At 37.1% G+C, this 16,951-nt stretch overlaps 2 protein-coding genes across 2 annotated transcripts in view; both read left to right on the top strand.

The window, feature by feature from the left end:
• LOC136281182 (uncharacterized) overlaps positions 1–16,951 on the top strand; it is a 293,318-nt gene that overhangs the window by 62,923 nt on the left and 213,444 nt on the right. The window lies entirely within an intron of this gene.
• LOC131782301 (G-protein coupled receptor GRL101-like) lies at positions 862–6,581 on the top strand. The gene is made up of 12 exons (XM_066166285.1): positions 862–914; positions 1,072–2,197; positions 2,324–2,405; positions 2,550–2,576; positions 3,060–3,122; positions 3,255–3,335; positions 3,867–3,911; positions 4,314–4,364; positions 5,477–5,524; positions 5,695–5,751; positions 5,959–6,021; positions 6,484–6,581. Exons 1-12 carry the CDS (start codon positions 862–864, stop codon positions 6,579–6,581), a joined length of 1,794 nt encoding a protein of 597 aa, XP_066022382.1.

Raw genomic sequence — 16,951 nt, 5'->3', positions numbered from 1 at the left:
ATTTTTGTCTACAAATTTACCACGATGTAGAACAGGGGTGGTGCCAGTTATCTTCCTCAACAAAGCAATGTTTTTTTAATTTATATTGCACTAAAAATGTGCCTTTATATAACATACTTTTGATGCACCTAGGTGGATATTATGAAAAAGCGGAAACAAACATTGTGGAGATCTATGTGGTCTTAACTGAAATTCCATGAGAATTTATTAGAATGAGGAATGTGACTGCTGCAAGTCCCCGTTTTGGTGTTAGTTGTAAATAGTTACGTTCTTCGTTTCAGGAATATCTTCGGCAATAGGATACAAAACGTTACCAGCACGACTTTCAACTATGCCCACGAATTGCGAATGTTGTAAGTTTACTGCAAATGACAGATGTTTATCTAGGCAACTAAACTTAGTTGCATATATTGAAATCAGATAACATTCTTTTGATTTCGTTTTGTCAAAGAAAAGACTCGTGCAAAGTATTTTGGAAAATAACATAAATATACTAAAGGAATTTTTCCCTGGAAGAGTCCGGAAAGAGGCTTTTGTACAGCGAACGACCTCAACCGAATGGGCTGTCACGTCCATAAAATCAGTAGCCATCAAAAATTTCCAAGAAAGCAAGACGAGACTTATCTTAGGCTAAATGACTACTTTTCAAAGAATCTTTGAGAAAACATCAAGCTAGGGTCCGTACTGAAGATCCTCAGCTAGGTTCCTGATTTTGTCTTTTTGGACAGTCAATTTGAACATTAACATTAACTTAATGAATCTTATTATTGAAATTCACTTTTTTAGGTTATTTATGATATAAACCGACTTAAAATGCACATTATGATTATTTTAAATCACAGGTTCATGCATTACAACCTGATGGCCGAGCTCCCCAAAGGCTTTTTCAAGCATTTGACGCACATCATCAGAGTGTAAGGTTCCATGACGATCCTTTCCTTCACTCATCCCTTCAAACAATTATTTTAATAATAGTCTATGTTAATAATCAATTAATGATTATTAAGGGATTTCAATGATGCAATAATAGTGTTATTTCTTCTTTTTTTTTCTTCTTTTTTCGAATTCCAGAACTTTGGACACCAACCTGATGTGCTGCCATCTCGATCTTTTCAGGCAGGATGCTGATTGCGAATACTCCTTCAATGACAATTTCGCCAGCTGCCACTCCATGTTCCGCCACCATGCTCCGAGGAGAACTCTTTGGATTGTCGGTCTTCTCTCGTTGCTAGGGTCTTTATTCGTAGTTGGGTGGCAGTATTTCTACCCTGATAACAATGTGGTCCAGTCTATCATGTTGGTGAATCTGGGTGTATCTGACGGTATCATGGGTATATACCTAATCATTATAGGCATAAAAGACCTGCAATGGTCAGGGGAATACTACCTGCATGACTATGAGTGGCGCACCGGTTGGTTTTGCCATTTCAATGGTGCCATGTCTGTCTTTTCAAGTGAAGTGTCAGTGATGATGATTTCTCTGATCGCATTGGACAGACTCAAGAACATCGTGTTTCCTTACACCTTTGCAAAAATTACCCCAAGGCAGACCTGTCTAATGTGCGTAGTTATCTGGCTGGTGGGAGGCGTTATGGCATTCCTTCCCTTGTCTGGAATGCACTATTTCAGCGAGTGGTACTATGGCAATAATGTAGTGTGCCTGCCCCTGCAGCTTTCCCCTGAATTACAAGAAGGCTGGGAATACTCCACTTCCATTTTTATCGTTTTGAATTTTTCCCTATTCATCTTCATCACGGTTGCTTACGTTGCCATCTTGTGGAAATCATGGTCGTCAAGCAGACGGCTTGGTGCACATGGAACTGTTCGTGAAATACGAGCAAGAGCACAAAGTGCACAAGCTAAAAGAGAAAGAGCACTTGCCAAAAGAGTCTTCTTCATTATTCTGACAGATTTCTTGTGTTGGATGCCAATCATTGCTATCGGCATCCGGTCCCACGTCGAGAAAACATTTGATCCTCCTGGTGATCTGGCAGTGTGGATTGCAGTGTTCGCTCTGCCGATCAATTCAGCTATCAACCCATTGCTGTATACGCTTTCTACTCCACAGGTAACGTTTCTTTTTTGGTTACTTTGGAATAGCACCTACCGTTATGTTCAAATTTGGTTTCGTGTCAGAGCAGGCTGGCAACTTAATTTTTTAATTGTAACGATTGACATACAAAACAAGCATGAAAAAGTAAATGATCGGACAGATTTTTTTAGCTTCTCCACCGTTAACTTTAACCATAGAGACCAACGTGACTTCTAAATACGTTACTTGAAAGTCTTTACGTAAACTATTCAATATATTTTGAATGTCTAGGTTCAGCCTGTGTTGAAAGCAAAACTGAGGAAGCTGTGGTCCAATGTTCGATCTATTTTCAACAGAAGACAAAATCAAGAAGGTACAGTTTTAAGCTCCATTGAAAAATACCATGATAACAATAATTGTATTACAAACCTTGAAATGAACAAACTTTAAGTTTCGCCAAATTGAGTATTAGCAACCCAGTTTTCTTTAAGTAACATATGTCATTTTTACTCATAAGGCTTTCAAGGGGGAGAGGATGGAACTGGTATGAAATCGTAGAAAACTCATGAATTTTTTAATTTTCTCGAATAAGAAACTGAGCAAATTATTGAAACCACAAAGGTGCAACTGGCAATATGTAAAGTTGTAGCAGACGTAGAGGAGAAAACCAGAATGATTCTAAATAGAGAGGGGATCAATGTAATAAATCATGAAGTTTAATGAAGGCAACGACACGTTTAGAAATCATGATTTCAGTTCGATTTTCTTTAATACACAGCTTTAGAGATACTAACCATCAGGAACATTGAGACGAATAGGTGCCGTTTGCCACAAATTTTTAAAATAAGGTGCTAGCAAAACCTCATTCTACAAACAATTCTCAAAATATGAATCGCTATACTTCTGTCTGAAATTATTAGATGACGATCCATTCTGAATTGTTTGTCTGAGCGTCTTTTTTTTTTCCCTTTGGATAAACCTAACAATGACCATTATTTTTTTATTGGTGTTCCTTTTTATATCAAAGAAGCAGAAAATGATCAGCAGGGACAGATTGGAAATGGGGATGAACATGCTAACGTCGAGGAGGGTAAAAAATATACTGCTTCTCAATCTAATCACATATCTTCTCTACACCTCTGTAGGGTTCTATGTGCGATACTTTTCTTTCCTTTCTCTTTTCAGTACTTAATTCCTTTTTTTCATTTTTCTCCCCCCCTAGGAGAACAGATTGAAATGCAATTAATAGCACAGATCGAAATCCCAGAAGTGGAAGCCCCTGAATTGCCTGCTCCCCAACCAGGTCAGTAAATAAGTGTAGAATTTTTTATGCCAAAGACAATGTTGTAATTGACTTTGTAATTCAACTCTCTTGACAGGTGTGTATAGTCTAATTAATTAATCTATCAAATATGAGTTCTTTCAAATAAGATGCCCAGAAACCACGGTATTCTTTTTCTGCTCTGATAGTTGCTGTAGGTGCACTTCGAGAAAGGAGAGATCAAGGAAGGGTTTCTCGTATGACACAAATGTAATGAAATTAGCTTGGATTACTTTTGATTGATAAGTTACCTCCAGATATTCAGGTGATAAATTGCCTTATGCACTTTTAACTCCTCCACTCATGATATCACCATTCCTTTACATTAGGAAACTGTAATGTGCCAGAGTATGTAGTATTCCAGTATGGAAGGAAGATACCATCGTACCCCATATGATGTGGTTGTAGTAAATGAATGATACGTATATATTGACAATGATTATTCGTTGTTTCCAGTTTTCAGTTATATTATATGAAAAATAACTTAAAGATAACTCTTTGCTCTGTTGGCAGAGATTGAACAAGCCTGTGAGGGGGATGCGAATCCATCTTCCTCAGGTAAAAATTATTTATGAAAGAAATATCAAAAGAAGGCATAGACAACCGCTCTATTTACAAAAGAAGTACTGCAAAAATCACAGTTATACAAGGTGACTTCAACTGCATATTGCACTTTACAACCGATCATAACAATCGCCAAAATGAAGAAAGGTAATGCGTCTTAACCAACTGTCTTTGGCAAAGGTATTATTCCAGCTACCATTTTCATGCCCACTAATTAACTTGCAGATTTAAATGTGAGCTTTGTAACTCAGTGATATTTCATCAATCAGTGAATACTTGAATAAATATATGAAAATCTAACGTACGTAAAATACATTTGTAAAGAAATTTATTTCAGAATAAAACATGAACCATGAGCATTATGTCATGTTTTATTCTATTTGTTCCTTAAAACAGATTATGAGGATGATTTCGACATCAAACCAGCCTCTGCAAAGACTGTGGAAGGTAAACACCTTTTCAATTTTCCTTTTTTTTTAGAAATGTCATAACTCTACAAAACAGCGAAAGGTGGCTGGTGCTAACAAGCTGGTGCACTTGGTATACTTGATTGCATGGCTTTGTATGTCAAACCAATAAGATTAGGGTTATCATATTAACGCTTAATCACCAATCAAATCATAGATTCTAAGTCTGTCTCATGAAAAAATTGACGAGAGCAGCTTTTTGGCCACTATTTCCCGTAAGGTACAAAACCCTTCCTCAGTTACTAAATCTAATAGGTCAATGCAATCAAAAAAGTCTTGTTGGAAAGTTTGCTGTTGTTAAAGACTTAAGACATATTTGCGTTATTGACGTTCGAGCCTTTCCGGAACAACTCGCGGTTTATTTAAATGGATGGTATTCTTTAATACAATCACTGTTCAACATGGCAAGAGCTAGTATCGACGAAGAACACAAAGAGAAGGTAATAGTTGACATCTTCTGTAAGTAGGAGTGTCTCTACACACTAACAGAAGTTTTTTGTTGAGAATCGCCCAGTTTTAAGGAACCTCTTGTTGCAATTGCAATTAACCTTATGAAAGGTTTTAAAAAATTATCTGAAGTGATCGAAGGTTGAGCTACTTACAAGAACCTTTTAAATGATGGATACTCATCTTCAGTGTTACCTACAGCTTCTGATAATAGTTGAAAAATAAGCCGAATACTGCGGATTTCAGTGAGCACAATACTTTATTTTCTATAATGTCAAGATAAATTTAGAGTAAAATTGTGAAACTTTCCTGACAGAAAGCCAGCACCATCTTCATTTCAGTCATTTTTGGTTCACTGCTATGACAGAGTTATAGTTTTGTAAAGTTTAGGGGTAGCTACATGTAAGCTACAGGGCTGGGGTTAGCCAGTATGGTAACAGAAGGAACAAAGAGGTTAATGATAGGGCAAATTGGTTACCTTCAACATAGGTTTTAAACGGTGATAAAAGTGCACAGCTGACTGTCTCAGCAATCTTGCACAATCAAGTTATGCCCTGTCCCTGGTGATCTTCTCAAAACATTAACCATTTTGTCGAATTCAAGGACAAAAATTAAATACAATATATCTTTAATATTTGTGTGCAGGTGAAGAAGGAGGAAGTAAGCATGAACCTAAAAAGACAACTGAGGAAGGTAAAAACAATGAATTGCTTTTTAGGAACTGAACATTTGTCCCACATGGGTCTCATTTATTCCAGCGTACAGTGTAAGTAGCAACAATGCTAATTTTCTGACTAAATAGCGGGCAATGGGCCGCGTTGTCTAATCCTATGGATTTTAACAATGAATCTGATTTTACACAGCTGTTGAATCTGAGGAGCAGGTGGAAATTGAAGAGATTTCAGTACCCAGTAACAAAGGTAAAGGAGATAATGGTTTTTGATTGGTCACTCAAGAGAGTAAGGCATTTTATGAGTAATTAAAACATCTCTTTTCCGTTGGTAGTCACTGGAAAAATTCTAGTGTTGAAATTGGTGAAACATTTATGATTTTAATTCCTAAGTACAAAGACAAAATTTAATGACTGTATACTAACTTACATTGCATCAAATAAACATTTTTTAAAGAAGCTAGAAAAGCTGACGAAGAAGAGGAGACGCATGAGCCTGACATGGATGTCGTAGAGGAAGGTAACATTTTTTATAAATCAAAAGAGATAAACTCAGATTGGTCCACATATGCTTTATAAGGTGACGCATAATCAGTCCACTCAATTGGCTGAAGATCACTTGAAGTGCTCTGTAGAAAGGTTGCGATTCACATCGGGAGTTGATTACATTGAGGAAAAAAACACACCACTTGAGTATTATTATACCTCCTCGTAACGAAGAGCCATAACTTTTTATACACTGCTAAAATCCAACATTTATGAATTTATTGAGCCGTTTTACATGTTTGTTTGTTTTTTAAGCGATACAATAATAATTTGCCCAGATACAGAAAACAGAACCGCCACTTACCACAACTCATTGAATGGAAATAGTGACTTTGATGTTGTGTACCTCAGGTTTCAAAACACTTCAACACAAGCAAGCAAAATTAAATGAGCTGTAATAAGTGGCAGCTCTGTTTTCTGTACTTGTGCAATTTAGTACTGCATCGCTTGAGAAAAAATGAGCGCGTTGCATTTCTATCTCTTTTCGTGTCCCGTCCAGGGGAAGAAGACGTGTTTGATACCAGGCCGCTTTAGTACTTTGTTTTTGCATCAAGGTAAATGCTTATTACGTTTGCTTTAATACCGAATACCGCTGACTAAAGGGGTACGGAAAACAAATCCCTCTAAACAAGGTAGATTTTTTTTGTTACATGTATCCAATCAGAATAAGTGTAATATTTGAGATGTAGTGTGAAAATCTTTGATGCGTTACGGTGTGTATGCATATATAGTTGACTCATGATTACTTAAACTATCAGTTTGTTGAACCCGATCTATATTCTGAATCAAAAGTGACTTTTTTGATGCCATTCACAAAGCGTAACTCTATCCTAAATTTTTAACTCCTTGGCTAACTCAAACCAGTCTCAAATTAGAGATTTCACTGCAACTGTAAAGGTTGAAGTTATTGGAGATGAAGAAGATGAAGTCTGATTTGTTGTAGCCATAATATACTGCTTGTCTTTTTCAAAGTCACTTGCAAATTTTTTCAGGCAGCCCATTCATTGTTGGCAGTAAGGCTACCAAAACATTTTCAAACTTATCAATTTTTTCTCTGCTTGATTATGATTTGAAAAAGTATAACTTCAAAAAAAAAAAAAACTTCTGGGTGGCTAATACGCTGCACTGATGAGTGCTCTCTTTGTATATGCTTGTATATTCAAATTTGCCTTCTGTCCTTAATGCACTGACCAGCTTCCTGATTTACAGTCTTGTCACCCGACTATCTGTGCAACTGGCCGGTAAGCCGTCAAATTGAATTGACAACCTAAGCTATGACCACTGGCTGACTCACAGATGGGCTGATTGTCTGCCCGACTGTCTGCTGGACTCTCCACCCGGCCATTGGGCATCGTTATAACTAACTGAATTAGATTATGGCTGCAAAACACTTCAATACAGACATGCAAACATTCAACGCTTGACTGACTGAATTTCGGGTCCGTAGATCAAACAAACAACTAATCGATAAGTTAATTTTGCGTTCACTGATAAGCGTGCTTTTTCCTTTGCCTCTAACAGTTTCCAAGAGCCAAAAACACAGAAAAAAAGAGAAACAGTTACTGGATAAGACGTCATGCATTAGAGATTTAACAATATATTGAATGACCTGAGTAGCTCATTTCTAGAATTTTTATAACTCGTATGAGAGCATAATGATAGCTAAAAGGTAGTGACGTCTATTTTCGCTATGTTACTACGTTCTTTATGAACGCAAATTCCTTAAAAAAGAAATTAGAAAGATGTTGTGGTAACGAGTAACAAGTCAGATATAGGATATTAAGTGGTACGACAACAATCTGAATAGTTCATTTCCACAACAAGCTTGCAAGTGCTTTGCATAAGTTTAGAATTGTTAGAGGAAAATAGACTAGGTCAGAATTCATTTGTTAGAGATTTTGTAGACTGAAAATGATCTAAATAGATCATGTCTTAGGGCTTTTATAGCTCGTTTGCGAGAATTATAGTCATTAGTGACCTCTGTCATGGCTGAAGCGTGCTTCTTTACATAATTCGTCATTATTATTCACATTAGCCTGAAAATCAAAAAAAGGAAAAAAGGAAAAGGGTCTTAAATACCACTAACTTAGATATTTAGTAGTGTTTTTAAGTCTAATTTTGTAGCCCATTTCTAGATTTTTTTTAACTCACAACGAGAATTCTAGTTCATTGTAGTATGTGGTATTTTTTTTATATCTTTGTTCAAACGTGATCTTTAACATGGCTTCTACAGTAAGAATAACTTGAATGTGTGTGTGGCTTTTTGAGGGAATTAACACAGAGTTACGAACAGGGGTTCAAGATTTACTGTAAAACGTTAACGAAGACTTCAATAAAACACTTTTAAGACCCTTACACATGAGTTCGTTCTCAATTTACTCTATAAAGGTATCTAAGTCATGCTTCAGGTTCATCCACAGTGTGGATTATGTACCACAATGACCTGTGACAAGTAAACTGATACAAAATTGCCTTCTGTATCTCTCATAATGTTGAACTTTTTGTTTTAATGAATTATTCAGTTTTAATTTTTCCAAAAAGCTGAACCGTTTTCTTTTGACACCATAATGTCCTTGACGCGACTCTCTTGAGGGTTTTTGGTTACCCCCCCCCCCCCCCCCCATGTAAAATAAGGGGTAACCGATATATATTTCCGGTAGGTTAGGAAACATTTATAAGTTTTACATTTTCTATCCAAAGACTTCCCCCAAGGGTGGGTGCGAGTGACGGGTTAGTATTTCAAAAACCCTCAGATATCAAATCTTTACTGCACTGTGATTTGTTTGGAAATCTCGCACCACCCTTTGTTCTGCCTTTTAGGGTGTTGACTCGTCATGAATTTTTGTGTTTAGTGACTGCTTGTGATATTTCCTTCTTGTCCACCGCAGAGATAACTTAAGAAATTCAATAATTTGCCAGTGCAGTTCAATTTACTAGGGGAATAGAATTTACACTCTAAAATTTATATTTCTAGTGAAGGACTCAAAGCTGTAACATGTAGAGCTACACAGCTAATTATGACCAAATTTGAAAGAGACCTTCAGCTAAACCTGAGTAAATCGAGCCAGAAACCTGAGTGAAACTAACTTAACCAAACGAACTTAACGTCTTTACAACCCACAAGAAGCAAACCGGAAAATCTTCCACTCCATTCTACACTCTTCCTCATGCTACACAGTTAACCTTGCCTCTGGAAGCCTGACACAGTGAGGACGAGCATAAACGTGGGGTAAGTAAGAGAAAAATCTAATTAGGATGAAGGAAAGTGTCATGCCTTCCAAGAACATCACCGACTATTGCTCGCTCTCTTTTACTCTTCTCTCCTCTTACATAGGACCTATCACCAGCTATGCCTTTTGTGACCAGAAAAAAAAAAGCCACAAGTAGCTTCTCTCTCAAATTTAATTCACTCAGAACACATCTGCATGAACTGATCATTTTATAAAATGAAACATATGGAGAAAAGGTAAATCTATAGAAGGCGGCCATGCATATCAGCTTGTAAATGAATACTTCTGCAGTTAAACCACTTTTTACATATAATTACAAATACAACATTCTTTTGAATTATACTCGAACTTATATTATCTTCAAATTCACCGGTGTCTTCTGTAAAAACTCCATTGACGGGAGAAGCTAACCTTTCAACTCCACCTCGAGACAGAGATTTCAGCATTTTAGTTCGCACCTTTGATATACGATTGTGGAACACCAGGGTACGCGTATCGTCGACTCTCAAGTGTTTTCATTCCTATCTGAAATTGCGTTAGTTAATCGTATTCTTTCCCCTTTTTTCTTAAGCATGAAATCTTTAATAAACTTTGATTCGTCTAGAAATCTCGCGCCACCCTTTTTTCCTACATACGACTATGGAATACCAGGTTACGAGTTTGGTTCGTTAGCGCGTAGCGTCGACTACAACGCCTTTGCGCATTTACGGGCGGAACGGGGAAAGACAGAATGTGGCCGAGACTAGTCCAGAATCATTTTATACCACTTCGCTAAACAAATCATGGCCGGTGATAGAAATTGACTCCAATAGCACGAATGGTAATGTACACTGAAGAGGTTCGAATGGTGAGGACTGAGCCGCTCTCCTTGTTTCAGCCTATATGACGAGCACGTGATGTTCATGTGATTGCTCAACCAGCATGCATTTCGTGCTGGTAGAATTTCACAATTGGTTCCATTTAACGCACTATAAAGATGGAATTTTAGTCTGCACTGTTTACAATACAGCGTATACCCAAAGCGATACAAATGACAATAATATCCTTTACAATTTCGAATTACATTTTCTCGGCTAAAGCAGTACTTAACTAGATGTAACGTTACAAGATTACCAAGTTAAGTATAAATCAGAGCTGGAAAAAATATCCAGTATGGTTTCTAATTAAGCTGCCATAAGCCCGGGGTAAGTGTTTAATCATCATGAAAATAGTTCTTTTTGCGCTGGGGCTTGCAGGAGGGCGAGACGAACTTTTGGGTCTTCTTTTGTTTTTTACTTTAAACTTCCTCTTTGACAGCATCAGCGCCTAAAGAAAAAAATAAGTGAACTTACGATGAAATTTCTAGAAGTGTTCGATGGCCGTTTGGGTTCTAGCAATATTTTCTTCATTCTTCAAAGAATTCAGAACCAAAGTCGTCCGGTTATAAACGTTCTATTGAATTCTTGGATGTAAATAATGACAAAAAAAAACAAACAAAAAAGTTTCTCAGGTGAAAAGCTAAAACGGAATTGATTTTTCGGTATGTTCTAGGTGCTTTTTTAACACTGAGATATGAAAGTCCAATCATAAGCCTTTCACTTTCCCTAAAAAGTAATCTTTTACAGCGTCGTTACACAGTTTTCTGTAAATACCTGTGTTAGTATGGGCCGTACAATCACATTACCAGGGGGCTGCATCCAAGGTTCGCCATCTATTCGTACGGGCATCTCTGATTTTAATTTGATGTTGATCTGTAATGAAGTAATAATAATTGTCATCAATTAAAAAAAAGCATTGAAGCGGATGGATGAAGAGAGTAATTTCTAAGGAAACTGTGGTTCTGCGTCGTTGTGGGGGGAGGGAAGGGGGGAAGGGAAGGGGTGGTATTACATGATAGTTTCTTTTATCAACTGATTTTATAAAGTAAATATGCAGAACAAATGACGCTACGCCACTGGTGGGAACATAGTAACGTGAAAAACAGAAATAAGAAGAGAATAGTACGAGGATAATCAACTTATGGCTTCATTATGTTATTTACTGGATTACAACCAGACATCTATACCTGGGCTCCCTGTGCTAGCCGAATACCAGTCCTGAGTCCACTTTGAATTTGACCCTTTTAATAAAGAATTCGTCTCAATTAAGAACTAATGCACCATTTTTATTGCTAAATAAAAACGTTTCCTATGCAAATACTTAAGAAAAAAGGAAAAGGCAGGATACCAAAATTGTGGCTATTAGTAGAAAAAAATACGTGGAGCAGATTGGAGAGAACAGTATGGTGAATATGCCTGCTGATGTTAGGGTCGAACGGGTAAAGATGGTGGTGATTCTGACTCACTAGGTGCATTACTCCCTGAAGTCCAACCACCTCGACAAGACCGTCACAGTGACAAGTTGAGGCATGACCCTGCAAAAAGATTCAAGCAATTTCAATTATGTGTGGAAAAGGAATCCGGGATTGCACTTATTTCGTTTAACTTCGCTTTGCGATTGGTCCAGATAACTCAAGCCACTATCTGAACCAATCATGGGCAAAATTAAAACCAAAAGTGGTTTGGTCATTCGCAACTTCTCGCGCTAATGGCAGTTTGCGCCATTCTTCTCTTCGTACTTATTGACTTCTTGAACTTTCGTCGGTTCTGATCGGCCGTTGTGATAACTTCATGGTTGGCTTCTTCTTAGCAGATGGGCTGAATCTTAGAGTCTTTTCCAGACCTCACCTTCTGAGGACAACATGTCATGGTTATTTTATCAGCTGTTTGGTGCTAAGAATATGAGCAGATATCACTACTAAATTCATGAGGTACTACATACATCTTTGTTTGGTACCCATGCATCTGTGCCTGCTCCCCAACTGGCAAAAAAACAAATTTAAAAACAAAGTAAAAGGGCAAAATTTATACAAAAAGACTTTACAAGTAACGAAGTGATAATCAGCTGCAATCAAAGTGATCTCAGAAAAGAACCCTTAAAAAAATTCCGACTTCGATCAGATTCGAACCCGGGCCTCCCAGATAATAGTTGGGGACTGCTACCAATTGAGCTGTGAAGCCACATGATGTGAGGGAGACAAATTTTGAAAGGTTATTCGTTCCCGTAAAGGAATCAGGTCACAATTATATGAAATAGATAATGTTGACCTACACGAATCATACTTTTACCGGGGATAAAAACCTTGCAGCTTAAAACTACTTGTTGAAGCAGATGTTCTGTGATTTTCTTGCAATTAAATTGAACATCTAACTATTACAAAATTAATTCGAATTAATTTGATTGACCTCAACCTCCAGCTTTTACTTACCTGCCTATGTTAAGAACTACATTCCTTCTAGTGTTCGTAAGTCGAGTTTTTTGCCATCAATCTGCAGCGAAAAGGAAGTCACAACAGAGGATGCTGAGTAAACAAGATACTGGTGTCTGGAAAGTTAAAGAGGAGGAGGCAAACAACCACCGCAAAACGCCAAAACAAAATGCTCTGTTGTGTTTGGGGCATGAAATAAAAAAATTGTGCAACTGATATACATGCAATCATTAAGTGTTGAATACAACTGAAAGACGATGATGATTTGGACCGACACTCAATGCTAAGAAAGTTAAGTTAGAAAAACAAGACTGACTCCCCCTATTGATGGGCTATTTAAGCTTTCCTCAACGTGAAGTGACTTCAAAATTTGCTATTCCACCTGATTATGATGGTTGTCCATTGCAGCTTACACTCCTCCCCCTCTCCCTCCCCCTTCGCGGGATTTTGTCAGGTTTCCCTAACCGTTCGCTCGCTCCTAGGTGGCGAGAGGCTCTCTGAGAAGACAGTGTTCATCCCATGAGGGCATCAACACGAGCTAGCCAAGGCAAGAACATAAACCTTTCGACCCGTAGTACGGTCCATTTTCCATGTTAGCCATCCCTTTAGGTACATAACCCATTCTGATACAGGGTTTTAATAACCTTTTTCCATAAGCAGCTGTCGATGGTAAAATAGGCGGCTGCGCCCAAAAAGGGGGATTATGGTGAAACCTAAACATGAGCCCGCCCACAGGATAAACAGAAGGCAGTGAGAGGTCTTCAATACCATCGTTCTATAGATTAATTAATCACCTCTATTTCGACCTCTTGAGTAAATGTCCGCGAGTAGCCTTTGACCATTCTCTTTATACCTGCTCTAATGTATACTCCTTTGTTGTGAAGCCTGAAACAAAAAGAAACAAAAAAACAAAAACGCGGGAAAATTATAGATTCATCAAAGTCGCACTAACAATAAATTGCAAAACACAAAGTCGGTTTTTTTTTCATTTTTTAAATCTCTTTGTTTGTCCTCGATACATATTACTTAAAATAAGAAATTTTCACGGAGTTGCAAAAAAGTTGTGACATTTCAACCAAGTTAAAAGTTTTTCAAAACATTTAGAACTTAGCTTTTTTTCTTTGTCTTTAATTCTGAGCACGTGCAATATGTAAACCCTGTGTTGCACTCCAGAACTTATTTTGGCATGAGTCATTGACCAATCACGAAAGAGATATCTGTTGGGCATGTGGTAATAGCCAAAAAGGGAAATTTGTCTTTTAAATTTCTTGTAGTAACATAGAAAGGGAATGGTCAAGAAGCCTTTCCTTTTCGCTCAATTAGCAATATTTCTCCACAACCCCATACTTCACTATCTAGATAGTTTATGGATAAAAAAAACAACGGCAGAAACAATATATTGCCTCTAGGACTATGACTTTAAATTGTTTTATTACAATAATAGTATGGGGTTATACAGAAATATTTCTGCTACTCATGATATTAATATCATTCTACGTTACTAAATAAACAGTAAATCCAAACATTTTCTTATTTTTGCTTTATTCAAGCATAGCAGACTCTGTACTTATTTTTAACACCGAGCTCATGTCTATTAAGAGGAAGTCGCTGTTCGATCCAAAGTTACTGCTGCAAATAGGATTTGCCCGTTCGTGGCTGGAATGATCTTGTACTATCTATATATAAAAGGCATCTAAGAAATCTGGCAGGCCTGAAACAAAGTCGAGCAAGGAAAACAAAAAGAAATAATAAAACTGGAAACTGTTTAAGTCATGAGATTATTCGTAAATGGTGTCACAATATACCTCTTACCCGGCTTAAGTTGGCTGTGACACGATTTTTTCCCCTCATTTTTGAAACTTTCCATGCGCAACGCTTGAAGTTCGTTGACCACCTCTGGAACAATCAGCCCAGAAACCAGAACTCAGTTAGTGTCTGAGTAAGGTGACAATTTAGGTACAATGCCTGGAGCGCGGGCAAACGCCAGTGTCTAAGTCGCGATTGGCTTTTAATTTAGATCTGATTGGTTGACAGGATGGTGCGAGTTTTCTGGACCAATCACAGAGCAAAGTGAAGCAAACCCAAAGAGAATTTGGCTTGTTTTTAGACTCTTCACACTTACTTTAGACACCGAATAATTGCTCTAAATCGATAATTTCTAAGAACCAGTCAAATAATTTATTGTAAAGTATTATCCGCCTCCATTGACGATTATTCAATGGTAACGCTAGTCACTAAATGACAAGGAAAGTCACGGTTAGTAGGTTCAAATGGTTATGTTAGAGTTGTAAGAATTTGTTCGTTTGTACGACGTAATGGCGCTTATACATCCTATCTCTATTCCAATGGATAACTGAAGTTAAATGAGATAACTTAAACAAGAAACGAGGCGGTTTAATTCGGCTTTCGCTCACTGAATTCTTTCGGTTTCTGATGTGGAATCCTGTATTGAAAAAACTTTCATAGACTTTCCCAAAGTTTAGCTTTAGAAGAAGAAGGAGTAAAAATATAGATAAATAATTTGCCTGATGAAGGTGGGCCCTACTAGAAGTGAACTACGAGAAAGGTTTTAAACACGCTGTCCCGCCGGGAAAAAAAGGATATTTATATATAACACAGCTCATCACCCGACAGATATCACCCGCTGCGAGCGTGAGAGTGTGTGTGCGTGTGTGGAAGAGGGGGGTGGGGGTGGGGGGAAAAGGGGGATTGCCCGCTCCTGGAACCAATCAAATCACAAAATTGTAAAATTCCGCCCGCTCACGAGCTGAGAAAAAAAGAGAAACTAATGGTAAGCTATTAACCGTCTAAGGGAAGGTCCGTATGGTGGAAACTTGAAAATGCTGCCCTCTAGCGGAGATTTATACTGTAAGGACCTCCCAGTCGGTAACTAATATACTTATCTTTCCACTGACATGTCATTTTCAATCCAAGGACATAATACTGCGGAAATAAGTTTTCCTTTTCGAGAAGTTGATAAAAGAAGAAAATGAAAATGCCTTTGAGATGACATCTGTAGTTTTGGATTCCCGGCTCAAAAAAGTAAGTCAGTGTTCATGAAAAAAAACATTTTAGCGTAAAGAAGATTTGGCATAATTTGGATTTGAAAGTCAAATACTGTTATGACTGAAATAATAAAAGCGTTGGTTGCCGATGAATAGTCACGTTAGTCATATAATTTAGTCAGTTTATTCAGTTCATTGCAACATTATATGAATTAGTTATTAAAACTACTCAAAGAGAAAAGGGAGAATAAAAAAAAAACAAATAAACCTTACTTCAGTTCTCTTTTGAGGTGGACGTGATGGAAATTTTGTCTATCTAAAACTCTCAATTTATTAAAAACATCAATGAAAACAGCTGTAAAAGCCTATACCTCTGTGTGAATTAATTATCTTCTGCTTATGCGGATAAACGCGATCAGATTCTTACAGAGTAAAGGGAAATCAGCATTCAGGTACTAAACATAAGAGTTTCGTTTCTTTCTGTTCTTATTTCATAATAGTTTAATTCATCTCTCTCGCTCACTATACGGTACAAAAGTTAGATTTGAAACTAGAGAAAATTTTTTGGTTCATAGGAAATAAGCTTCCTAGATATTGACACATGGCGATCCTTTCGATGACATTATTTTTGTTCTGTTTGTTACCACTGTATTTATCCTAAAATATTCTAGCCTCTGAAGTTCTGTAATTCGATCATTTTAGTTTGTTTTCTCTATTTTTGTGATTTTATGTTATAGTTAGGTGAATTTTCCGCTTTTGTTGAAAAACAAATGACACGAAAAAAGTTAAACATTTTAATCGACTGATTGATCGACATAGAAAAGAGTCTAAATTCTTCGAAAAACACAAATAGTAGTATTATCCTCGAAATAATAAACAAGAGTGTATGTTTTGTAATCGTATTTTACAATAGAGATGCGAATTTAACTGAAAGGGAAACATATTCCTTGTAAAACGTTAATTTGAAAGTCTAATGGCACCTGAGAAAAAAGAAACGAAGAATTCAGTTAGTGAACGATAAACAGTTATATTTACAGAGTAACGGACATAAAAAAAAAAAAAGTTTACAACTCTTCGATTTTGTGGAGTCTTTCCATAAGCCTTGTTCAAAAATCTATGTCTTGATGAGAAATTGAAAAATTGCTGAATAAATTAGTCTTTTAGGTGATATAGAAAGCGCGCAACGCATACAGATCTTTTTTCTGTCAGTTCTTTTATGATGTGTTGTCAGTTACACAGTTATGCAGGAGAGTGATGTAAGCGCAATTTCTCCTTCTATCTTCAATATATGATGATATTAAGCAGATTTACTTTGAGAAGAACGAGACCGGTTAAACCACAAAATCGCAAACCTAACATTTCTGCGGCTTTTCTTCATCTAAA

This window comes from Pocillopora verrucosa, chromosome 5, assembly GCF_036669915.1.
Source record: "Pocillopora verrucosa isolate sample1 chromosome 5, ASM3666991v2, whole genome shotgun sequence".
NCBI lineage: Eukaryota > Metazoa > Cnidaria > Anthozoa > Scleractinia > Pocilloporidae > Pocillopora > Pocillopora verrucosa.
The sequence above is the reverse complement of the archived record's forward strand: the minus strand, read 5'-3'. Positions and strand labels throughout refer to the sequence as shown.